The sequence below is a fragment of the Metarhizium robertsii genome (assembly GCF_000187425.2).
Source record: "Metarhizium robertsii ARSEF 23 chromosome Unknown MAA_Scf_1, whole genome shotgun sequence".
NCBI classification, from domain to species: domain Eukaryota; kingdom Fungi; phylum Ascomycota; class Sordariomycetes; order Hypocreales; family Clavicipitaceae; genus Metarhizium; species Metarhizium robertsii.
In genome coordinates, this window is record NW_011942149.1 from 1,780,114 (window position 1) to 1,804,591 (window position 24,478).

The window sequence follows — 24,478 nt, forward strand, 5'->3', positions numbered from 1 at the left end:
CATTCATGAAGAGTCATCATCCCTAAAATTGTCTGCCTTGGCCAGCCACTACTCCGTACACTTGAATCGCCTCCGATACCCTCAGTCCAGGGTAATACTAACCTTGTGGTTGTCCCCTCGCAGTTTCTGCCTAGCAGCCTGGGTCTACATACACGGAGCAACCGAGCGTGACGTTCAGTCTTGGGACTCCCACAAAGCCGACAAAATGCCTCAGATCAGTATTACCGTCCAACGTGAAAAAGAAGGCCCGTATCTGCTAAGTCATGGCCAAATGTTTTTGGTGGCCCTTGAGTGTAACCACCACCGTTTTTCCTTCAGCCGACATGACGGAGAGAATTTTGGATGATCCAGCAGCCATGAGCTTTTCTACTACTAGTACTAGTACAAATTCCTTGTTGGCCACGGAGAATAAGCCAAGGATCGGGCACTGTTCCAAGTCTCCGCACACACCAACGAGTGGTAGCTTCAAAATAGTGCTCGGCACCTAACCAGAACTGCCAACAGCGGCCGAAACGAAACACCAAAGTGGCCAACAGCATGCGTCAGCGGGCTCGGCGACAAAGCCATAGCATCTCCCGTGTCAGCTTTTGCAGCAAGTTTCATGGGTGATGACTACAATGCGGTGTCAGCCTGGAGATGATTTTGCTTCCAGAGTGTTTTGCGGTGCACTGCCACCAGACGGCACTTGAACATCTGTCATGATGAATGGCAACAGTTGGCTTTGGAAATACAGTCTTAGACATTTGCGAGACATGCATGTTGCAGTGGCTGTTTGGCATTTATTCGTCAATTCTAGCATTTTCCTGGAAACAAGCAATCATTTGCAGGCTCTCGCGCAACGGGTTGAAATAGGGATAGCGAACCGGATTCAACCGCGCCACGGTGCGAAGCCTGCATCATCAATCCCCTTTTGTCTCGTGACATTTACAGGCCGCAGATGACTCCAGCACTCGGTCAAGGTCCTTTCACACTTCAGCCATGTCATGGAATCGAGGGACGGACCTTGTTCGATGCCTTGGATCGACGGCCAGTCACAACAGGTCAATGAGTGCATACTCTAGTGAGTCTCGAGCTGATGTTCCACTGCTGCCTGCATGCGTCAAAGTCTGCATTCTATTTTGGCCTTGACTCACTTGGCACATTATTTGCACCAAACTTTGGACATAGATGAGGTTAATCCTCTTCACCCAAGAGGCTTGACAGGTGTTGTGTCATGTTGTCATGACGTTCAGCATGGCATCGACAATTGGCGGGTCAATCGTCTGGCGCAAGACTTTTGCATGTATCATCTGATGTCAGTATGTATACTCGACGTGTGACGACCAGAGGGCAGGTGTTGATCCCTCAGTACTGTCTGCTGGGTAATCTGATTGAAATGTTAGGTCGCAAGTACGTACGGAGCAACGACGCCGTCTAACAAGACGTCTGGCTTGGCAAAGTCAATTAAATCCTCATTTCAAATCACTTCACTTGTATCCTCTCCGTGTCCGAGCCAATGCCCTGCTTGGTGCCTTACAACCCAACAGCAGACTGAATTGAATATGACGCCTCCACCTGCCCATACTCAAACGTCGACCAGTAGACAGTATACAGGTGGTGTAATTCGTGTCGGACGCTGATTCGCTTCAATGTTCTCGTTGGCTGCTCGCCTCGTGCTCGCTTCGTTCCTCTGCGTTGCGGCGTGTCGCGGCCTATCCCATTGGGTCGCGGCGAGGTGATTCGCAGACCAATGGCAACTATGATGCTCCGGCATACTTACGCACCCCCCGTAGAGTTCCTTGTTGCAACATTGAACTTGCGTGTGAAGTCTGGTGGCACCTGGCCGGCATCTTGGTGGTCTGAAGAGGACCGATGATTGCGACCAATCGATATACCCAGGCATGCCCACGTTCATAACTCCCGCCAGCATCGTCCCTTTTAGTCTCGCAAAATGGGTGGTTGGGAAATCGTCCAGGTCCTCGACTACAAAAGAGTAACTACACATGTAGCATCAAACAAGCAGCGAATCTATCCAACCTCACTCTCCACGCCCTCGTGCGCAAGATGATATATCGCAGCCCGCCGCCTCGCGCAGACCAAGGCTCGTCTAAATCCAGCGCATTTGTAACTATTGCCACCTTCAACTCTCACCGTGTCCCATGCCACGAAACATGCCCTCGCTTTTTTTTTTTTTTTTTGCAAAGCACACAATCAAACCAATTCCACGGTAAACCCCGCAGCACCTGCATGCCCAAGTACATATGTACATACGCAGCCCTCGTCACGGGACCCTCTTCCCTCACGGTGGCAATGTGCCATGCACTCACTGCATGCGACGACGGACATGAAACGGTAGCCCGCCATCGCTCTGATAATGCAGCCTCTCCTCTCTGAGCACCGCTCTCTTCCCATGGCCACTAATTTGAACAGGTCTTGTCCCATCATCTCGGGTGCGTTATGCACCATCACTTTGCCCACATGCACTCCTAGCGTGGACGTTGATGCCCAAAATGGAACATGACCAATGCGTAATCCGTGACTTCGTCATTGGTCAATTGCCGTCTTCACAGACCACGGGCCTTGATACTTCGTGTACATGGGCAACGACAGGGCAGAGCTGAATTGCGGAATTATGTACGTACTCCGTAGCCTACGGGAAGGTCCTAAGAACTATGCTATGCGAGACAAAACGTCAGTGTTCGATACGGCTACTCGGTCAGTTTTACCAATCAACAATACATCCTCAATTTTGTAGTATGCCAATCCCATCACCGAGTCCTCGCCCCTTAATTTGGCCAGCTGTCCGTCCAAACGTTTACCTGGACTTCGGGCAGCCATCCTAAGCGACTTGTTCTCCAGCTCCACTACGGCTGGATGTTCCAGCCAACCCATGTCCGAGGGACGACTCTCCAAATCTTGACCTCACCACTCCTCAGGTCGTCCAGCTTGTAGCTCTCCATCTTGACCTTCTTGTTCTCTCGCCCTTGCTCCCACGCACGAACCTTCTTCTTTGTCCCGTCCCACTCAGCAACTACCGCAACGTGATCCGGCTTGCCAACTTCCGTCGAGTATTTGGCGTGCATGGGTCCATGTTTGCCCTGAAACTTGGCGTTGCGGAATGAAATGACATCTCCTGCTCGGATGACGTCTTGCTGTTGAGTAGATGCGTTGGCCATGTTGGCATAGACCAGCGCACCGTATGAACGTGTGCCGACAGGCGGGAGGGCACCACTCAGGGGTCGAAGTAGCTCCATGACAAACCCCTGAGGCGTGCCATCACTAACGACCGTGTCCTTTTTGGCCGTGGCAGCTTCCGAGATTTGCCTGCCATAACGTTCATAAAACTCCTCCATCTGGTCCTGACGAAGGGATCGCGGGGGTGGCTCATGTCTTTGCTCCAGCTCTACATCTGACGGATCATATGGGTTGTATCGGACGGTAACCACAGTCTGTGAATAATCTTGGAAGAGAACAAACACATCCCGCGTGATGACTGTCTTGGAGCCCTGGTTAGTTGTAGTTGTCTCTTCGCTTTCAAAATGAATGTCTTTGCGTCCCTGAAAGACAGGCGGGACTTGGTTCGCTTGTTTCCACCATCCACTTTGCACTGCAAGGTCAACGTCGTTCGCAATGAAATCTGATTCAACAGAAGGCCGGTGCATATCCATAGATCTCCTGTTGCTGGTGCTTGTTCTTGGAATATCCATTGACTGTTTGTTGCTAGGCCGAGGCGGTGGTGCAGAAGGCAGTGCTCGGCGTTCAGTAGGAGATGATGGCCCAGAGAAATATACATTTTCTTCGTCAATCTTTGGTGTTTTATGGCCGTAACTGGATCCCATTGGAGGAGGTGCCGGCGGTGAAGAATAGTTATATGGATCATAATCTCCTGCGTCATGGACTGGAGTAGGAGCCGCCTCCTTCGGAGGTGGAGGTGGAGCTCCGCGAGGAACATCCACCGAGCGTCGCTTATGATCCGGAGGCGGCTGGCTAGGAATAGGAGGTGGGACAGCTCGAGGCGCTGCGGCAGATGGAATAGGAGGGGGAATATTAGGAGCGGTGTCTCGAATTGGCGACGTAAGGGTGTTATCCTCGGCGCTTGAGTCTCGAGCGTGTGACTTTAGGGCATCCTTGTGGGGGACACTCGAAGCAATATCAGTATCATAGTCGCCGTCATATTCCGTAACCTCTTCATCCTCCTCCTCACCAGCCTGTGGGGGGCGTGTTGGTGTGGGCGGAGGAATATCTGCTGTTGACTGCCGACTCAAACCACCAGGCGGCGGAGGCGGCGGAGGCCGGCTCGAAGCTGGCGGAGGTGCCGGTGCCGATCCGGGAATTGGAGGTGGTGGTCGACTACTTCGCTTGCCAGCGACAGTTGTAGGAGATGGCCCTAAAGTGTCGTCTCCGCGAGGAGACTGCGGTGGCGATCTGGGTGGGAGAGAGGTAGGTGCTGGTGGCATTGGAGGTAGACGTCTGGTTTGAGTGCTAGTCTGCTCCAAGTCCTTTTCTCTTGCTCCTCCGGAAAGCTCATCATCTGATTCAGATCCTTCTGTAGGGGATTTGATATCAGCTGGGGGTGGCGGGGGTTGTGCCCGGGCTGGAACATATTAGCACAGATGAACAAATAAGAGAAGTTTGAAAGTAGCAACACCTACACTCTGTAGGTAATGGAGGAGGCGCTGGTCGACCACCAGGAATAGGCGGAGGACCGCTTATATCCCGACGAGGAGCTGCACAATCGTTAGCTTTTACTTGCCATCATATAGATGGTGATTCTACATACAAGACACCTCGGAAATGGGCGCCGGGGTCGTTGCCTCATCTTCTTCCTCGTCACCAGAATCTACTTCCTGTTCCCGTGAAGGGACTGGAGGAGGCATAGTCCTTGATTGAACTGGAGTGGCTTCATCACCATCAGCGTCCTCCTCTTCTTCGTCAGCTGGATGGCCTCGGCTGGGGGCGACAGAGCTGCCCATGCCGGGTAGGGCCATAGGAGTCGGGACTGGTGGTGCCGGACGGGGAGCCGTCTCCTGAATATCTTCATCGGCTCCTGACGCTTCCCCAGTTTTGACGGTCTTCTTTTTAGGCGGAGCCTTAGCCATGGGTGGCATCGGAGCACCAAACATGCCATGGAAGCCCATGCCACCACTCATCTTTGCCATTCTAGCCCGCAATTCTTCTTTGCGCCTAACTTCAGGGTCAACTTCTTCTTCTTCTTCCTCATACTCCTCCTCTCCAGCTTCCACTCCTTCTTCATTTGCTTCCCCAGGCTCGCGATGGAGTCCAGGTGCAGTCGCGGTAGATGTCGCTGGAACGCGCTGAACATGCCGTAGCACTTCCTCATTATCTTCACGCTCGGTAGTATCATCATGGCCCTCCGTGGTGTCACCAGCACCAGACATATCGGCCTCGTTGCCATCGTGCGACTCATCCGCTGTAGGACCCTTGGAAGATCTGCGTCTTGGTAGAGGTGCTCTAGCATGGGTATCATCTGTCGAAGTTCTGGTTCTGACTTCGGTTTCTCTAGATTCGGCCCGTTCCAACGAAGCCGAAAGAGATCCTTCTTCGGCTTCTACATCTGCCTCACTCTGAGGGGCTTCGGGCTTCTTCTTTACTGGTTTTTTTGGTTTCTCCTTCTTAGCAGCCGCATCAGCGTGACGCTGGGCTTGTTCCATTTGCTGCTTCTGAAGCAAAGCAATGCGTTCCTTCAAGCTAGTAGGCTTAGGTTGGTCATCCTCGGCGGCACCGGCTTCTTGAGACTGTTCGCCTGGAACCAATCCGGCTACCTCTGCCTGACCCAGAGCCTCGGCCTGCCTCTCCTTGATTTCGGGATCTTCGTCGCGACGATAGATATTCGTGGTCGGCTTCTCTCGCGGAGGCGGTACGTATGCGTTGCGGCTAGGAGGCGGTGCGACAAAAGGCTTCTTCACAAATCCAGACGAGCCGCCACTCGCGCCTAAGCCACTAGGCTTGAATGGAGCGACGGGTGGTGCCGCTGGTTTATTGAACGCGGCGATACGATCTTTGAATGAGTTGCTCGACGGTTTTTCGGAAACCGGAGGAGGACCAGATTTGGGTTTTGGAGCTGAAGCTTCAGCCTGTTTTGGGCCAGCTGGTGGCGCTGTAGTAGCATCGTGAGACTTCACAAGAGCCGGTTCCGAGTGCTTGGCTATCACTGGCACCGGGACGGTGGGGACAGAGCGCTCAACCTCAACGGGTTGAGGTCCATGTTGGAGTTCTTCTTCCTTTTCGGGCTCCGGCTCCGGCTCATGAACTGGAGCAGGCGGTACTGGTGCCGGAGCAGTAACATCCTCTGACATATGAGCTTCGGGTTCCTTCTTGGGACGTGATCTCGTCGGCCGGGGAGGGGCAGTAGGCTCGAACTTCTCAACAAAGTTGCGAGGGAAAATGCCCTCCTTTTTCACGCCATGGTCATCAACGTATTCGCCCCCATACCAATCGTCATCTTCCTCTTCGTTGACAGTGATGATTTGGCCAACATCGAAGTTGAGATCATCTTCATGTGGCGAGCTGTACTCATAGAGAGCCTTGACCCGGAACGGCACAGTCATGGCGGTGTAGGATATGTCCCGCGACACAGGCGGCCCTGTGACACGTCTGCCGCGGCTAGATGAGACCGTTGATCGATATATACGGAGCAGCGATTTCTTGTTGTCGGGTGTGGGGCGGCAATGCGATGAATGATGCGGAGAGTCGAGAGGGCTTTCGTCAGCTTTGAAGAAGCGGGGGGGTATTGCTGGGAAAGCGCTGTAAGCCCAGGCACAGACAAAGAAGGCAGTGTCGTCCAACTACCTCAGAGCAACTATGTCGAGCACGGAGCTCCGGGTGATGATATTGCAGGATTGGGTGAAGGGGTGGCGGCTCAGAAAGAAGAGCGAGAATATGACGCTGGGTCTGGGAGGAGGCGGACGTAGGCGGAGCAGACAGAAGAGGCTGAGGCGTTGCGCAGCGTCTGTGAGAGTAGCCGGTTGCCGGTCCACGAAAGCTTGGGCGTGATGCTGATGGCGGGCGGGTGTCGACGTCAGCGGGGGACCCTCCTGCTGCTCTGACTAGGGAGTGAGATACGGAGTACAACTGCTTGAGAACATAGAATTGGATAATTCAAGCAGCTTCGAGTGATGGTGGAGTGGGGGAATCAGCCAGCGACATGGAGCCACAGCAAGCCCACCGGGTGACTTGCTTCAATGCTTGCACGGCCCTTGCTGTGCTGTCGTTTCGGGGTGGAGCTAAAGCTGAGCTGTCTGCCATCCAAGCTTGTGGTCGTCTCAAAGTCGTCAGACGCTGGAACGGCCGAGCTAGGACAAGGGTTTGATTTGGAGAAGCAGCGGCTAAAAAAAACTCGAGAGGTGGAAGGCATGTGAGGCACTGAGTGTCTGACCATCTCGACTGCTTCTCACGTGGAAGCTTAGACGCCCACCAGCATTACTACTAGAGTGTTGACTGGGGATGACGGAGGCAGGTGCGACCAGTCCTGAACACGACTGAGGCTTCAGTGTTGCAAGAACATTGATGACGATGACCACATTGCAATTATGCCCATCACCCGCAGCCTTTGCACGATCCCAGAGACCAGCATCCAGATGGTCATCATGCACATTTCATGTTGCTGAAAGGTGGGAAATTGGATGGGTATATATTTAATGTCTCATGTCTCATTTTACTTCAAGTTATTTCTGTACAACTCCCCGCCGCAATCTCTCAGACGAGCCGTCGCCTGTTCAGGAGTGATATCCCTCTGCGGCTCAGCCATGAGCTCATACCCAACCAGGAATTTTTTCACCGTCGCTGAACGCAGCAGGGGCGGGTAGAAGTGCATGTGAAAGTAGGAGTTCTCAATCTCTTCCTTTGTTCCCCGGAGCGGCGCCTGGTGAATTCCGGAACTGTACGGGAAACTGCACTCAAAGAGGTTATCATACCGCCTGGTGACCTCTTGGATGGCTTCGGCAAACTGCAGCCTCTCCTCCGGCTCAAAGTCTACCAGGGAGCGGATATGCCTCTTGGGAAGGACGAGCACCTCAAATGGCCAGACCGCCCACCAGGGGCATACCACTACAAACGACTTGTTTTGCCAGAGAAGGCGCTCCCCCTTGGCAAGTTCCAGCTGAACGTAATCCTCAAGCAAGTGTCGGCCACCATTGTTAGCACGATATTTGGTCATCTGGGAGAGTTCCTTTCCAGGTTCCTCAGGCATGGTGGATGTTGTCCATACTTGGCAATGCGGGTGTGGGTTGGAACAACCCATAGCAGAGCCTTTGTTCTCGAAAATCTGCATGTATCGATACTCATCTTTGGGAATGGGTGCTTCATCCTTTGGCATGGAAATGTCCAGATTTTCAGCAAGCTTTTCCAATGGGTTTGAGGAGGACAAGTGGTTGGCATAAATTCGGGTCCAGTGCTCGATTACGGGCAAGATTTCTGTGGCAGGCATGTCTGCTAAAGTGAGGTGGTGTTTGGGCGAGAATGTGAGGACATAGCAGACACCTTTGACGCTCTGGGCTCTCAGGAGCATCGACTCAACATCTGCGGAGAAGTCAACAATAGTTGTATCAGACGGATTGCGCTTTGTTATACCATTGGGCTTCGTATCAGGCTCATAGTCTGGCTGTTGTTCTTTCACAGCGCTGTAATCGTTGACAAAGGCAAAAGTCTTGTCGTATTTGGGATTTGTGTCACCCGCAGCACGAGCATTTCCAGGACAAAGATAACACTGGACATTAAGTTACCTAGAGTTTCCCCCTTCATTTGATTGAATTCACACACCTTGGGATCATATTCGGGCAGAGTATTGGCAACAGCCGCCTCTTGAGCTCCCCTGCAAAACCACCTTGATCAGATCAACCCGCCATGTAACGCAGTAGGATTCATACATACTGCCATGGTCGCTTGGTCCGATGTGGCGAGACTAGTAGCCAGCTGTCGGTAAGAGGATTATATCTCCGGTGGGAGATGTCGTCGAGGATCTTGTCAGGCATGATGATTGTGGAGTAGGCAAGGCTTTTGGGTGACAGACAACAGAATACAAAAAGTAACAAAGCCCTCTAGGGCAAAAAACAAACAGGGAGCGAGTATGGGACTTTTAAATGTCCACTAAGCACCTATCACAACACGACAACTGCTACACAGCGAGGAGAATGATGAACCGCATGAGCAACAATGTTGAATCGACTCGAAGGAATGGAGCAAACAGGCTTGGGACTGCCAAAGGCAGGATTGCGGTTGGCGCGCTTAATATGATGAGCGGAGATTTTAGTGCATTCCACCATGCATCAAGATTGCAACTCCAAGTTGTCAATTAGTCTGGGCCAGTGACGTCGGGGCTCTCGGCTTCTGGAGATGGTGCCCATTTCAAAATTGGAGCGACCACGGTTTTTTTAGTGGGGGCTTCGCAACCTGTTAACCATGACCACTCAAAACTTCGTTCGCCCTTTATGTTCGCTACGGAAACAAAAGACTGCTTCTGGCACATGCACTCAAAAATGCTTCCTCTTCAGCAATAAAAAATCCCAGTGCTGAAAGACCTACAACTACAACTGACGGACAGAGCCCCTCCCCAAGAGCTCAAGATGGACATCATTGAACAAAAGCAGAAACAGCTGAAAGGTATCCTCAAGAACTCTCAGTCAGAGGCCAGCGCAGCCACACGATCTGAAAATGAAGCAAGAGAGATTGCCATTGCACACGCCAAACTCCTGCAGCATCGCAAAGAACTCGAGGCCGAGATCCTGGACAGCGTAGTGCTTTTATCCGAGTATCCGCTAGTCAGAGCAGCGCCATATTCCGCGTCAAATCCTGCGCAGAGCGATGTGTCGGGGTTCAAGACGCACGTTCGTCTTTTCCAACCGTCGGACTATGATGATTTGATAGAGGAGCGCAATGTCAACGAACTATGCGGGTATACTCTGTGCGCAAGAACCCGACGAAAGGTCGGCACCGGCGGAGAATGGAAGCTTACGGGCAGTGGCGATATTGTGAAGCGCAAGGACCTCGAGAAGTGGTGTTCCCCGACATGTGCGAAAAGGGCACTTTTCGTCAAAGTCCAGCTGAATGAGACGGCTGCCTGGGAGAGGGCAGGCATTCCAGATATACAAATCGACCTACTAGACGAGGATAAATCTACAGAAACAGAGGCAGATAGAACAGCACGCCAACTTGGAGAGCTGAGGCTCGAGGAGCAACGCCAAGCTGCTAGGGATGCTAAAACTCTTGCTCTCGAGAGAGGTGAGCGTGGAATAGATGATGGTGCCGATAAAATCAAGGTCGAGCTCAAGGAGAAGGAGACGAAAGCTCCTAAACAAGAGGATATCTCGACGCAGGCTGTCGACGACCACTTGAGAGTTGAGGGCCACAGGTTTGACCTACCGAGCAGGCCAAAGGCGTAGTAGACTTTGGCACATGCCGCCCAAGACTTTCGAAATTACGAATGTAAAACTAAGCTACGAGACGGCAAAATGGGGCATCTAAATGGGTGGCGTTTATGTAGGCTTCGATGTTCAAGTTCAGTCAATAGATGGGCTTTGTACCCCTCCGAGAACGACAAGTGCATTTTGTCGCAAGACAAGGGAACCAATTGTAGCCGTACCAGTCAAATGCCACCCTGGCATTGACTCTAATACTGATGATGCAGCTCGGCTAGACATCACACCAGCACCTCACGCGCAAATATCAGAGACCGAAGTCTTGGCGATCAAGCATCCCACTCTGGGCATGAATGCCCAGAGGTTCAGCGACACCTTGTGGGGATTGAAGATCTTTCTTTTGAGATCTATGCACTCACTACCGTCCTTAGACGCCAAGACGCAAAAACCATGCCAAATGCCCAAGAACCCAATTGCCCACAATCATAAGAAACTTTTCTGACCCATTTAGTCGCGGCGAGGACGGTCGCCGAATCGTCGAGGGCCGCGCTCGTTGGGGTTGTTCTGAGTGACCTGGGTGACGTTGACGGGAATAGAGTCGAACTGAAAATGACTTGTCAGCACTACAATTTGGACATGTAGAGAGCCAGGGAAGAAACATACGCCAAGGTGCTTGAGGAGGTCCTTGGTCTCGGAGTCGATCTCGAGCTGGCCCGACTCGTTCTGGGTGTAGTCGAGGGCAGAGACCTCGGGGACGTACTGGTCCTTTCGCTCACGCTCCTCTTCCTGCAGCTTGAAGGAGATGCCACGGACAGGACCACGCTGAATACGCTTCATCAAGTGGGTGGTGTAGCCGGCAATCTAGTCGTCGCCAGTTAGTTATCGCCATCTTTTACAATTCTCCCATACTAGCCGTAGCTAGTCCTTCTCAACTCTGATCATCTCTTTCCGAAGGCGGAGGATATTGCGTTTGTGCTGACCTTGTTGCGGAGGCGCTTGGAAGCAATGACAGCGATCTCATCGCAGATGCGCTTGTTGGTCTCGAAGTCGAGAGTGAGCTTGGGGTAGTACCGCTCAATGATGACCTTGGCGGACTTCTTCACGGTCTTGGTACGAACGCGACCCATTTTGGCGGTATTGAATTGGCTGGTATGGTCGTTGGGCGTGGGTTGAAGAAAAGTCGGCTCCTCACAATCTTCGATCTCAGCAATAGAAATTTGGTGGTTTAGGCTAGTGGTGGGGCACCAAGAGAATTAGGGCTCGTGAGGAACCTGTGCGTGATCCCTCACGTGATACATTTTGCACTTTGATTATGTAAGTATCCGTTGTGCTATTGTTTGCTCCATCGACAGTGCATACCCGAGTCATGCATGCCCGGGCTAGTAGCACTGATGACTTTGCCAATTCCTAATCAGTATGTACATCTTCGAAACAAGTCATTTGTGTACGAATCGATTCGCAAACTGTTGGAAGCGGTTATCGCATTTTATTTTGATTCTGGTAATATAATAGTTATACAAGGTTTTTTTTTACATGAAAGGCCTCCCGCTTGGTGTCAATATATAGCCCAAAATCACATTTGCTGCGCCGACATCACGATCGCAAATCTCCTCGCCCTCTGAGACTAAGAATCTCGAACCTTTGAAGAATCGTCATTCAATATCTCATCCGTAATTCTCTCAATTCTTCGGCCTGGGCTCTTGTCTCCCTGGAATTGCGTCGCCTGCTTTGCCTTGGTTTCTGCATCGTGGTAAATGTGTGACTGGCCTTTACTCTCTTTAGCAATGACTTGAGCCTCAGGGTGGGTTTCGCGAAGTTGCAATACGACTTTTCCGCTCGGATCTACAGTAGCAGTTTTGGGCTCGATATAAGCCTTGGCGCCACCATATGTAGTAGTGTCAAGGTGAGCGATGCCGTTGAGCATCTTGTTGGCCTGGGTTCTACCTCGGCCGTAGCGGATATTGAATTCGTTATCCCCAATAGGAACATCTGCTACAAAGCCGCCAACACCAAGTTTGGCGGGTTTGTGCCCGGCCCTTGGGTACACCACCCTCGCCAGAACAGGTGTGTGTCGCCCTTGGGGTCCATAGACGGGGTGGTTCTCCATGTAGGAGTTGGTTCGCAGGTAGCTAATACCAGCGGAGGGATGACTGGGTGGCGGACCTGAGTTGCCGTAAAGGCTTCTAGACTCCAGTGGAGGATTCATATTCTGAAAGCTTTGGAAGAGTCCGATAGGTACAGCCAGCGGCGCTAGATCCAGAAACTCGGAGACCAAACTATACAATGTTGTGCGGTCATTGCGCAAAGTTCGCAGGTACTCCGAAAAGTGTGCCTCGGTAATGTCACGGGGTTCAACCTTGGGAGGTGCGGGCGTACCCTTCTCCAGGGCAAGCTTATTCTGGCTCGTGGTGATGTCCTCAGCAAGTTTGCGCTTCAAAAGGGCTCGAAATTGGGCACGTTTCGGGTGCACTGTTTTCCTCAAGTATCGGACGAATTCGCCTTCACCCATCCTGGCAAGCCACGGACCTCGAAATTTCCATCGCTTGTCATCGCTCCGTCCAGATTGAGATTCGGTGGAGTCAAGTTCTTCCTCGAAGACAGACTTGGGCCACAAGGAGGCTGACCTTGCTTCACCTGGCATCTTTCCTCGCGGGACCGACATGGCAACATGCAGCTCCTGGAACTTCTCCAACGACAGTGAATGATCCGCAGCTGACGCGAAATCGGTAACATTCTCGACAGAATCAACCTTTTTAACTCGGATCAGGGGCGTCGACGTGGTCATTGTAGATTTTAAGGGGAACGGTCTCTTGTAGCCCCAGTCACCCTTCTCGCGTGATGAGAGGGGAGTCGTGATTGACTGATGCTGAGGGTATTGTCTCGTCATAGTCGCTGATTTATGATCTCCAATGTGAAGGCTGGTAGACGGAGGCTCAGGAAGGGGTTTTGGTACTGAGAACATGCGTGATGTTCTCAATAAAGCCCCTCCGGGCGAAACAGCACGAGCCCCCATCGTGTGCGTTGCTGTTGGTGCGGAGGCTCAATTCCTTGACGTTGACGTGCTTGGATGCCCAGGAGGATATGCTCGTCGGATCATCGTAGGAAAATTCGCTGCACTTGACTGCTATGACAGCTCCTAGATGTGGAGATGAGCCGGTGATGAGCCGGCCCAGTTTAAAGTGTCGCTGGGCTTGCGACTGCTGAGAGCACTAAAAACTCCTGAGGTCCCACCTGAGGTCCTCCAAAGGTCAACGGTGTCACTCAAAATTGTCTGGTCTGGCTAACCTAGACCTCAGACTGAAATATCTGTGACAGCCTTAAGACCCCAGAAAGCGAGGAAAACCGCTTGCCGTGGAGGAATTTCTGGTGCAGGAGAATGAGGGCCGTTTCAAAAATGGCTTCTAATATTTCCTCATCCCCAGCGCTGTCATTTGAGCTAGTGGCTCGCTGCTCGGTGCGTACCACACCTCTTTGAATACAAATTTTTGCTGTGTTGCAAACCGCCTTCACGGTGCATGATGCTCATGTTTAATAACAGACAACCCGAGCCCGAGCATCCAATTTGACATTACCGCATGGCCCTGTTCAACTCCCCATGTTCATGCCTGTAGCTACCCAAGCTTCTCTCAAGGGCATCACTCCTCAACAGCTAGAAGAGACTGGCTGCAGACTATGTCTTAACAATACATATCACCTGGGACTGAAGCCAGGCCAGGAGGTTCTTGACGCCATTGGTGGCGCACACAAATTTCAGGGCTGGAAACATAATCTGTTAACAGATAGTGGAGGGTATGTACCTTGCTATTCCTTGTCTAGTTGAGAGCGTTGCTTACGTCCGGGCAGTTTCCAGATGGTCAGTTTGTTAAAGCTGGCAAAGATCACTGAGGAAGGCGTCCGCTTTCTGAGCCCACACGATGGATCTCCTATGCTCCTCACACCGGAACACTCAATATCCCTGCAAAACACTATAGGAAGCGATATCATTATGCAGCTTGACGACGTGTTGGTCACGACTTCACCAGACAAGGTTCGGATGCGTGAAGCAATGGAACGCAGTGTACGCTGGTTGGACAGATGCATAGCAGCGCACAAAAAACCTGACAGCCAGAACCTATTCTGTATCATACAAGGCGGTTTGGACCTGGAGATGCGAAGAGAATGTTGTAAGGAGATGCTGGCTCGGAATACGCCTGGTATCGCGATTGGTGGACTGAGTGGCGGAGAGGCAAAGGCTGATTATTGCCGTGTCGTCGAAGCATGCACGGCCCTCTTACCAGACCTGAAGCCTAGATATGTCATGGGGATCGGATATCCTGAGGATCTGGTTGTCAGCGTAGCTCTTGGAGCCGACATGTTTGACTGTGTTTGGCCGACTCGAACAGCCCGATTTGGCAACGCCATTACAAAGCATGGCGTCTTGAACATTCGAAATGCCAAGTATGCAAACGACTTTGGGCCGATAGAACCTGGTTGTGAATGCATGTGCTGTAGGCAAGGAGAGGGCGGCATGGGTATCACCAGAGCATATGTCCATCACAATACGTCCAAAGAGACTGTTTCGGCGCATTTGCTGACGATGCACAATGTTTGGTATCAGCTGAATTTGATGAGAGAGGTACGGCAGGCGATCATCGAAGATCGGTTTCCGGCATATATTCGACAGTTCTTTGCGGACCTGTACGAAAGCAAGACTGATTATCCCGACTGGGCGGTGGAAGCATTGAAGCAAGTTAGCGTAGATTTGACGGTAGAAGGTTAAATAGAACCCGGAATATAGAAAACATATACATATAATTGTTTCGTCTATGGCGGCATAGAAATTTTGGGTTCGGAGAGATCTGACAAGTTGTGTTATGTGCTAATCATGAGTGGTGCAGGAGGAGTTTGCAATGTAGGTACATCTGCAGGGAAAGTACTTTATGAATGGGGCGATGTAGCTTGAAAACAAGGGTGATTCACATGTCCACGGTTGGGTCTACATTTAGGCTGTTTTTTTTTAAATAAAAGAATAAAAAAATGCAGTACTAGCTTCAGTTGTAAGGTGACAATGCAGCTTGTTAAAATTGATAACCGTCGCGAAGTTCCGAACATGGAAGTGGAGAGCACCTCCTTTTGGCAGAGCAATGGGCATGGGCATGCATTGTTCCTCCTGTAAATGCATGGGCCACTGAAATCAGTGACCTAACGGCAACTGGGTAAGTTAATTGACTACATGTACAATGTTACTGCCGACCGGACTTGACCCCGTAAATGGGCACGTGTCAACCAGGCGGACGGAGGGGTTCAGACTGATTCTTATTGAGCTACCAGACATCAATGATCATATAAGCACATGGGACAGACACAATGCCCTTCCCCGAATAACGAGTATTGTGCAATTGCTCTACTGATACAAATTCAATGCCCACCTTTGTACGCACAATGCGACTGGATTGATTAATGGCACTTTTTTTTCGTTTATTTGTTTACTCGTACTCCGTACTCCGCAAGGCCCTACGTCACCTACACGTGACGCCGGGTCCCTGTCGCGCGCTGCCCACTTGTTGGATGCCAGACGCGGTCCCCAGCAGGCCACGGGAACGTTGACCAGGCGTTTGACGGGGATCCAGGGTCGCAATTAGCCCAGACCATCAAGTTAATAAAAACAAACAACGACTGCCTGCCAGGACGCCAAATTGCTACCCCTCGATCTCTCATTAGAATCTCCGGCCTGCGGATAGGATAGACACCCTTTGACACCGCCTGTTGCCTTTATAAATCGCTACGCTGGCTCTCTCATGCGTCGTCGATTGAGGTCAGAATGTCGCACTCGATTCATGGGTCGTTGTCTCCACGACAGGGACCAACATCACCAGCATCCAACAGAGCAAACGATGACAACTCGGGTTTGACACAGTCGCTGAGCCAGCTTTCTTTGACGAACGAACCCAAAACCCTGAAGCCTCTTCCAAGCCCAAGAAACTCCTGGGGAACTCCCGCTAAGCCGCCACCTCGAAGATCGTCATCCGCCTCACCTCATCCTCGGACGCCTTCTCGCAGTCCTTCTAATGGACCAGGCTCTAGAAGAGCCTCCCATGCTGAGACGCCGCCACTACTTCGAAAGGCTTCCATGAACTCTTTACATTCTGCGAATGGTGTCGCGCCTGGAAGACCTTTGGCCAGGCGATCGAGCTCATCGCACATCATCTCAACATCCCCAGCAAACAGGACCCCCCCTGAAGAGAAGCCCCCCCTGACAGCAAGAAGCATTGCTAGCGATTACTTTGCGGCTGAACTTGCGGAATACCATGGAGCTACTCCTACGCTACCAACAGACACTGTTGTTATTCTGAACGATGCTGTATACGGGCATCGCTTCTCCCGCCCTCGAACTTCCCGAAGTGCGTTAAGCACCATTGTGGAACGACCCGAACGTATCAAGGCTGCTGTTCTAGGTATATCGACAGCATACGTACGGTTGGGTGGTCGACACTGTCAGGGTCACTTGCCTGTTCATCCCAAGAGGAACCTCTCCGACATTAACAGCATTCCCTTTCGCATTCACAAGACCACTAGACAACTGTCACTGCTGTCTTCAGCAGTTACCAATGTACATGGCACCAAGTGGATGGAGGAATTGAAACTCATGTGCGGTTCGGCTGAGTCAATATTGGCTATGGGAGGGAAGGAGCTGCAACGGCCTGACATTTCTCGAGGACCAGAACATCCTGCACCACAGAAGCTCCACGAAGGCGATTTGTACCTGTGCGAAGAGTCTCTCAATGCCATGCAAGGTGCTTTGGGCGCAGTGTGCGAGGCAGTGGACACAGTCTTTGGCTCTGGTCCTCGCAAAGCGTTTGTCGGTGTAAGACCCCCTGGCCACCATTGTTCTGCTTCTCACCCTTCTGGCTTCTGCTGGGTGAACAATGTTCATGTGGGCATCATGCATGCTGCACTTCAGCATGGTCTCACTCATGCAGCCATAATCGACTTTGATCTTCATCACGGCGACGGCTCTCAGGCCATTACTTGGCAGCACAATGCCCGCGCTAATGCGGCGAACAAGAGCCACGCCTCTTGGAAAAGAACGTCAATAGGCTACTTTAGCTTGCATGACATTAACTCTTATCCTTGCGAGATGGGTGATGAAGACAAGGTCAAGAACGCGAGTCTCTGTATCGATAGTGCGCATGGCCAGTCTATCTGGAATATCCACCTACAATCCTGGAAAACGGAACAAGAGTTCTGGACCCTGTACGAAAGTACATATGCTATTCTGCTGGAAAAGACACGAAAGTACTTGAAAAATGAGGCAGCCAAGCTGCGTGCCTCAAACCAAGTCCCCAAAGCGGCAATCTTCTTCTCTGCGGGCTTTGATGCCAGTGAGTGGGAGAGCGCGGGAATGCAACGCCACCACGTGAATGTGCCGACTGAGTTCTATGCCAGACTATCGCAAGATGTTGTAAAACTGACGGCAGAGGAGGGACTGGCTGTAGATGGTCGGGTGATTAGCGTCCTCGAAGGTGGATATAGCGATCGCGCCCTGTGTTCAGGAATCATGAGCCATCTGAGTGGCCTAGTTGGTGGCAGTCACGAGCAAAGCCCAATCAAGACGGAGCAGGAATCTAGCGGGCTCGCGTACGAGATGGGCCAAAGGATCGGAGCTATCAACTTGAACGCGGATCCGATAATGAAACCTCCGGCGTCAATCTACGATCCAGCATGGTGGGCAACGAATGAGCTGGACCTCCTCGAAGAACCCGAGGAGCCTCTACCAGTACCAAAAAAACCACGCAACTCTACTCCTCCAACCTACTCATCGCCGACCCAGGCCTCTACTGCTAGAGTTGCTGACCCCATCAAGATGAAGAACAGTCTCTCTGGTTTGTCTACCAGCTATTCAAAAGTACCTCAGAGGCCAACATCACCCCCACCTCCTGAAGTGCCTTGGCATATAGCTGCGAAGGAACTGTGTAAGACTCTGATACCATCAGACCGTCAAACAGACAGTTGTACGGCGGAGGATCTCAATGCTGAAGCATCACGGGCCCGAAGAGATCGTCAGTCTCTTTTGCTCGGGAACCAGCCACCAACACCATCCGGATCTGATAGATCATTATCGAGAATGTCGTTACGCGAACGTAAATCGAGGCCAATCGGTCCTATTGACGAGGAAATGAGCGAAGTGCTACCGAAGACAAGAAGAAAGCCCGCGAGCACACCAATATCATCTCCAGCAAAGGTTCGTTGCCCGTAACTAGCTTCTTGCATTTTCGACATATATACTAACATTGAGCACAGGCTGGGAGAAGTACGCCTCGGCCTGCTGGAGCGCAGTCCGCCAGAAAATCTAGCCGCCGCCTGAGCGTGGCATCTACGAATCTGTCCCCTCCCAGGGAAGAACCACCTCCGGTCCCTCCTATCCCAGCCACGGCGCCTGTTCCTAGCCGAACAGCCAGTCGACCCAACTCTAGGACGGGTAGGACACAAAGCAGCAACAAGGTTCCCGTGAAGAAGACCCAGGCAGTGCCATCCCGAATAGACCCTGCACCCAAAGGAGGGCGAAATGCGTCAAGGGCGAGCACTCCTGCTAAAGGAGCGAAACAGTCTACAATCGCGGCTGACACGCCGACGCCGGCTACGGGACTACCGCTCAATGCTGTCGGTAACGATGCCAAGAGCGATATTGACAGTTTGACCGACGGTGTCAAGAAGATAAGAATCAACTTGATCACAAAAGCACAAAGGGACGGGAAGCAGAAGGCCAAGCCGGAACAAAGCGTGGAACCTCATCGTCAGCTTGGGCAGGATTCGAGCATAGTGAAGTCCGAGAAACCACCCACACCTGAAGGCATATCCTCGATACCAAATGCTCCGGAGCAGCTTCCAACTCAACTGGCGCCAGCTTCTGGTCTCCCTGAAGCACCGCCAACACCGTCACTAAGTGGAGGAATTTCAACTCCGGTGGAGGAAATGTACACATCTAATACATCGTCGCCTACGCCGACTCCGTCTATTCCCACGGGAAGCTCTCCGGATGTACCGCATGTTACTATTCAACCAGCTAGCGACGCCAGCGATGTCTTTATTCCCTATCAGCCAGAAGGACCTGAACCTGTCACCATGGTGCAGCACGAGCATCTGAAGTGGCTTCCGCCTAACATTCAGACGCCTTCTTCTGTAACCCCGGTTCATACACCTCTGCCTAGCGCGACGAAAACGAAAAACAACCTATTCCACTACACCTCAGGGATCCGATTCGCGCCAAGGCCGGATGCAGAGTTACAAGGACGACCTGGATCTGTGGACAAACCACGCACAGGGCATGAACAGTGACGGTAGTCTAAAGTGCAACAGCTCAGTCCGCGAAGGAGTCTTGCCAAACACGGTGACATCAAATCATGGCTCAGCAATGAGATTCATTGATGGAGGATTGCCTTTCTTTTCTTTTCTTTTTTGTCTTTGAGAAAACGGAAACTACGTGTGATGTGGATGCTGGGATAGTGGTAGCACACACTTGTCATTTTCATGCTCGGAGTTTTGTCTAGCAGGCTTGTTTTTGATTGCTCTGCTCTAGATATTTGGGTTTGACGTTTGACTTGTGTGATACCCCTTTTGATTGCGCTTTTGGGAGGAGTATATGGAAAGTGGCGTTTGGGTTGTGGATTTTGCAAATGACTCTATGGAAAACTTTTGGTTCCATCTTTTCGCAGTCTATCATTTTGTACAGGTATATATCTGTTTCACGATGTCAAGTGTTGCCTGAAGACGTCTATGGGAACAGCCTTGTCAGAGAGCGTTGCCTTTGTTGAGACGGCAACACCGGGATGTGGTTGACGCTCAAAAGTCCAGAGATTCCTGACACCCAGCCGTTCTAGATAGGACAGACCACGGCTGTAGTTTGTGCCTACCTGAGCAATGCCGTGGCTGTCATCAGACATTGTGAACTCGCCCCCCATCTTGATCCATTCCTGCAAACAAACAATGTGTCAGTCTTTGTCTTTTGACGACGTGGTTCTCTCGCGCGCACTGGCGCCCAACGCTCCTCGAGCAACTACTCACCTCGGAAATGGCGCGGCAAGGATACGGCTCTTGCAGCCCCTTTCTCAACGCGGCCGTGTTCAGCTCCAACCACCCGCCCTGGTCCTTGACGACTTTGAGATTCCGCAACACCCTGTCCCACACGCCCTTCCACTGCCGGACATCGCGGCCCGGATCCGCGCTCTTCAGGCGGATCAGGTCAAAGTGCCCTACGATCCGGGGCCTCAGCGCAAGAAGCATCTCGTGCTGCAGGTCGTAGTAGTCCTGGTACAGGCGCTCCTCTGACCCGCCGGCGGCCCGGACGGCCGCGGCATAGGTGGCCGCGTCGTAGTCGATCGGGATGCCGTGCACGTGGTGCACCGAGCCGATGAAGTAGTCCACGCAGGCCGGCAGGGCGAGTTCCCTGACCAGAGGCGCGAACGAGGGCCGGATGAACTCGGCCTCGAAGCCGATGAGGATGTGGATTTGCTGGGCGTACTTTGCCTGCAGGCGCTGTGCCTCGACGAGGTAGGCCTCGTGCCGGGGGGGAAGAGCCTGAAGGGATTCCCGGGGACAATCTCTCTATAGGCGATTTTTTTATTTAATTTAATTTGATTTTTTATTTATTTAAACGTGGCAGAGTGGAAAGAAGCTGGCACTTGGGGAGATGGCGATGCCCGCGGAGAACTCACCTCCTCGGGATACAAGTCCCGCTCCTCATAGCGCGGCATGTGCTCGGACAAGCCTATCGTTTTGAATCCCAGTGCGATGGCGTGCTGGATGATGTCCTCTAGCTGGTCGACTGCGTGGCCGGGGCAGAACTGCCCCGAGTGGGAGTGCATGGTGAAGGCCATTTGCTTTTCTTTGCCGGCTACGGCTACGGCTACAGCTGTGATGCCGGTTGACTTTTTGGTTTACGGCCCACGCGGGCTTTTTTTTGGATTCGGTAAATAGTACACGAGTCGGATGGATGGAAATACGTTCCGAGGACTGTCAATTGAAGATAGTTGGCTGCGCGCGCAACTTTTTATATACTCTTGGGGTGGCTGTCAAGATGCAGTCAGATCTTGCACGTGGCGTCACTGCTGTCCATACGAAGAGATTATTTTTTTTTGGCACTGGGGATGGATCCACACGGGTGCCGCGGGTGGGCTTTGGATGTGACGTCGCCGTGGGTTTAGGAGTGAACTGGACAGATTTTCTTCTTCTTTTTTTAATCCATTTCATTGGCATATATCATTCTTGTGACGAGATGACATGTTGGTGATGTTTTTTTTTTCTTTTTCTTTTCTTTTTTTTGCCGCATTTGTTTCGAGCTTGGAGTTTTACTGGTGCGTGTTGTTGGCAGGAGACGCAGAGGGTTTTAGTTCCAGAAGAGGAAAGAGCGTACGAGCAAGCCGCGGCGGCAACTTGGGCGGTAAATTTTTGGCTAGCCGCGCCGTATAAGCATGGCGTGACGCATTACATTTGTGAAATGCCTTTAATGTTCAATGTTGCGGGTTCGTTGAGTACCCCGCTGCATAGAAGGTGGAAACGGTGAAGCTGATTATTGTGCATTTTGGACTATGCAGAGCTACTGAGCTGGGCAAGAACACCAATGGCACTGGTAACATTATAGTCGATACCTCCTTATAGCCCAGGAGATGGGAATTCCAAGCATGCATAACAAGACGCATCACCAGTCTCTTATTGAGTCACCGACGTTCTTCAGCTGGGCCTCAGTTGCCACCAGCAAGCCCCCCTTGTCGGGAATGCGAGATTGGCAAGAGTTTACAAACCGCCCTGTGTCGTGAGTAAAAGATACAAGGTGTCAAAGTCACTTGGACTTGGGGTACATCTGAGCAGATGTCGAGCAACAAACCAATCGTGCCAGTGCTACGCCAATCTAACTATGGACGTGGTGCACCCGTAGATCTGCGGCCATGGATCCGCGGGCGGTGCAACACTCCCGAGCTCGTTTGACCAAAACCCGGGATTTCGGCGCCAGTGGCTTCAGATAAGATCGATGCTCGGGAGGGTCCAATGTGTAGCTTGCCCCCTCGGCTGACATGTCCCTACGGAGAAGACTGGTCGGAAATGACATTTGCGGGATGCCGCAACAAGGCGAATTGTGACATGGCGAGCAACCCCCCCCCTTCTTCCGTGTGTGCCCAGACAGGCAGGCAGACAGAATCATGACCATGCAGACAAAACAAGCCGGAGCAATCGCCAGATATATCCTTTGGCAGCAAGGCAACCACATGAACACTTCCTAATGTGGATGGACGCGGCCTAGACTGGTGATGGCGCCTCGCATGGGATGGTGCCAGAGTTGCATTCACCCCTGCCACGAGCACGCAATGCCAGGCGGCAGAATGCAGGCTTTACCGGCATATCGGTGAATATGCCGGCGCGGGGACCCAACGAGGTGCGTGGCCCTTGAATGTTGATGCTGCGCGCAGTATCAAACCATGCAACTTGGTCCCCGGTGGCTTATGTACAAGAGAACGGCCAACGGGCGTCATGCCGGGCCAACAAAGACGGCTGCTTGACGAACAATTCACGCCGTGGCAGAAACACACATGCAGCGTCTTGACTCGCGACTTGTAGCTGAGTTCTTACAGGGTGGCCGGGGGGTCGCTTCGCTTCGCGCCGCTACCTGTCGTATGCTCCGTATGTGTGATTCACTCCAGCTCGCCGAATCCCCAAAACGAGCATGCCGCGCAGGCCCAACTTGGAAGCCGCCTCTCCGTTCCGAGGGCCTTCATGTTGGTCTGCTCACAGCTGTGGCCGAGCGCCTGTCCCGATCGACAGCCGGACGCCTCGACCGCGCCGTGGGCGGCCGTCGTGACTCGTTTCGTCACCTTGCAGGACGAAAACCCCCTGTTTTCCGCCCGCCGCGAGGACGCCATGTCTCTCGTGCAAGGCCAAGATACTAGTACGTGGTACCTTGGACGCAGGCCGAGTCAGTGGGCTGAACCATTTGATGCAAGCCTTTCTCCAAGAGTTGATCGGCTCGCTCGTCGTTTGCCCTCTTCGCCTAGAGGGAACCAATGACGACGTCATGTTGCGTATTGGCCGTTCTTGAAGGCCAGTGAGACATGAATACATGGACCTCTCCGCGGCGTCTATCACCGATGGCGAGGCGGCAAGTTTTTGACCTGGTTTATGCCCGTTTCTCGACATCGCTTGCTCCCACGCACCCCGGACGCCCGCCCCGGCCCAATCGGCATCTCAAGTCGTAAACTTTTGACATGTCCTGTTTTTTGGTCGGGCTTAATGTATTTGTATTTGAAACCACTTGCTGTCCGAGTATGCGAGGCCCGTGGCAGGCTGAATGCTTCAACAGGAAGATGAGTGAGACCTTGTCGCTCCGCATGGCTTGTCGTTTCTGGCCATTCCAGCAAAACGGCTTTCCCTTGTACCTCGTGCAGAATCGATAGGCAGATGATGTCCAGGCTTCTGCGTACCCTGCCCCAAACTCTCGTCACACACACAACATTAGTACTCTCGAGAACCGCATGTCGACGTCTGGCTCAATGGGATGTTGCGCTCCGAGACCATGACTCCGGTTCGAGGCTTACAGGACCGAGAGCTTGGTCCGTGGTCCCATTTGGGATGATGCGCAAGTACTCCGTACTCCGTACTCGAAAAAAAGAAAACAAAGAAAATCTGAGACTGGGGGTTTGATTAGCAGACGCCTGGTGTATGCGCCAGCCGTTGTGCGACATGATACAGACAAGCCCACGAGGGGTTGGTCTATCAGGAAGGGGCACGGAGTACGGTGTTTGACTCTCTGTGCTCTCATGTCGTACAATGAAAACAATAGCGTTGGAGCTCCGGTTCATCATGTGATGAACAGTGTTTATGCCAACGAGTGGTTATGATGCGAATATGGCGTTTCCAATGTCGGGCTGTTGCTACCGGAAGACAGGGCCTCGATATAAGTTGAGAAGAGCAAGTATTCCGCGTTGAGTATATATGCATCATCTGGACAGGAAACCAAGATAGGTACAATACACTGTTTTCCCGTAGCCAAATAGACGCTGAAGAGTATTTAAACAACATGCTGTTATCCATACCATTCTCTGTATTACACGGTCGCTTTATTGTGTCTAATTCTTTTCGCTTCTAAATATAGGTTGGGG

The 24,478-nt window shown here is 52.1% G+C and overlaps 8 protein-coding genes across 8 annotated transcripts; 3 read left to right on the forward strand and 5 right to left on the reverse strand.

The window, feature by feature from the left end:
* Positions 1-2,843: 2,843 nt before the first annotated feature.
* MAA_04852 (Src like protein) lies at positions 2,844-6,548 on the reverse strand (the record flags this gene model as incomplete). Its single annotated transcript, XM_007822948.1, has 3 exons — positions 2,844-4,573; positions 4,632-4,706; positions 4,760-6,548. The coding sequence occupies 3 exons, from the start codon at positions 6,546-6,548 to the stop codon at positions 2,844-2,846; spliced, it is 3,594 nt and encodes a 1,197-aa protein (XP_007821139.1).
* A 1,106-nt stretch (positions 6,549-7,654) lies between these two features.
* Positions 7,655-8,969, reverse strand: MAA_04851 (Galactose-1-phosphate uridylyltransferase; the record flags this gene model as incomplete). Its single annotated transcript, XM_007822947.1, has 3 exons — positions 7,655-8,704; positions 8,758-8,809; positions 8,869-8,969. The coding sequence occupies 3 exons, from the start codon at positions 8,967-8,969 to the stop codon at positions 7,655-7,657; spliced, it is 1,203 nt and encodes a 400-aa protein (XP_007821138.1).
* A 591-nt stretch (positions 8,970-9,560) lies between these two features.
* On the forward strand, positions 9,561-10,376 carry MAA_04850 (uncharacterized protein; the record flags this gene model as incomplete). The annotated part of the gene is made up of 1 exon (XM_007822946.1): positions 9,561-10,376. The coding sequence occupies one exon, from the start codon at positions 9,561-9,563 to the stop codon at positions 10,374-10,376; it is 816 nt and encodes a 271-aa protein (XP_007821137.1).
* A 483-nt stretch (positions 10,377-10,859) lies between these two features.
* MAA_04849 (Ribosomal protein S17e) lies at positions 10,860-11,479 on the reverse strand (the record flags this gene model as incomplete). The annotated part of the gene is made up of 3 exons (XM_007822945.1): positions 10,860-10,955; positions 11,016-11,213; positions 11,333-11,479. 3 exons carry the CDS (start codon positions 11,477-11,479, stop codon positions 10,860-10,862), a joined length of 441 nt encoding a protein of 146 aa, XP_007821136.1.
* Positions 11,480-11,976: 497 nt separating this feature from the next.
* Positions 11,977-13,365, reverse strand: MAA_04848 (uncharacterized protein; the record flags this gene model as incomplete). Its single annotated transcript, XM_007822944.1, has 1 exon — positions 11,977-13,365. The coding sequence occupies one exon, from the start codon at positions 13,363-13,365 to the stop codon at positions 11,977-11,979; it is 1,389 nt and encodes a 462-aa protein (XP_007821135.1).
* A 381-nt stretch (positions 13,366-13,746) lies between these two features.
* MAA_04847 (queuine tRNA-ribosyltransferase) lies at positions 13,747-15,111 on the forward strand (the record flags this gene model as incomplete). The annotated part of the gene is made up of 3 exons (XM_007822943.1): positions 13,747-13,806; positions 13,891-14,141; positions 14,196-15,111. 3 exons carry the CDS (start codon positions 13,747-13,749, stop codon positions 15,109-15,111), a joined length of 1,227 nt encoding a protein of 408 aa, XP_007821134.1.
* Positions 15,112-16,152: 1,041 nt separating this feature from the next.
* On the forward strand, positions 16,153-19,667 carry MAA_04846 (histone deacetylase HosB; the record flags this gene model as incomplete). The annotated part of the gene is made up of 2 exons (XM_007822942.1): positions 16,153-18,573; positions 18,633-19,667. 2 exons carry the CDS (start codon positions 16,153-16,155, stop codon positions 19,665-19,667), a joined length of 3,456 nt encoding a protein of 1,151 aa, XP_007821133.1.
* Positions 19,668-20,074: 407 nt separating this feature from the next.
* Positions 20,075-21,193, reverse strand: MAA_04845 (histidinol phosphatase; the record flags this gene model as incomplete). Its single annotated transcript, XM_007822941.1, has 3 exons — positions 20,075-20,302; positions 20,394-20,933; positions 21,044-21,193. The coding sequence occupies 3 exons, from the start codon at positions 21,191-21,193 to the stop codon at positions 20,075-20,077; spliced, it is 918 nt and encodes a 305-aa protein (XP_007821132.1).
* Positions 21,194-24,478: the final 3,285 nt, after the last annotated feature.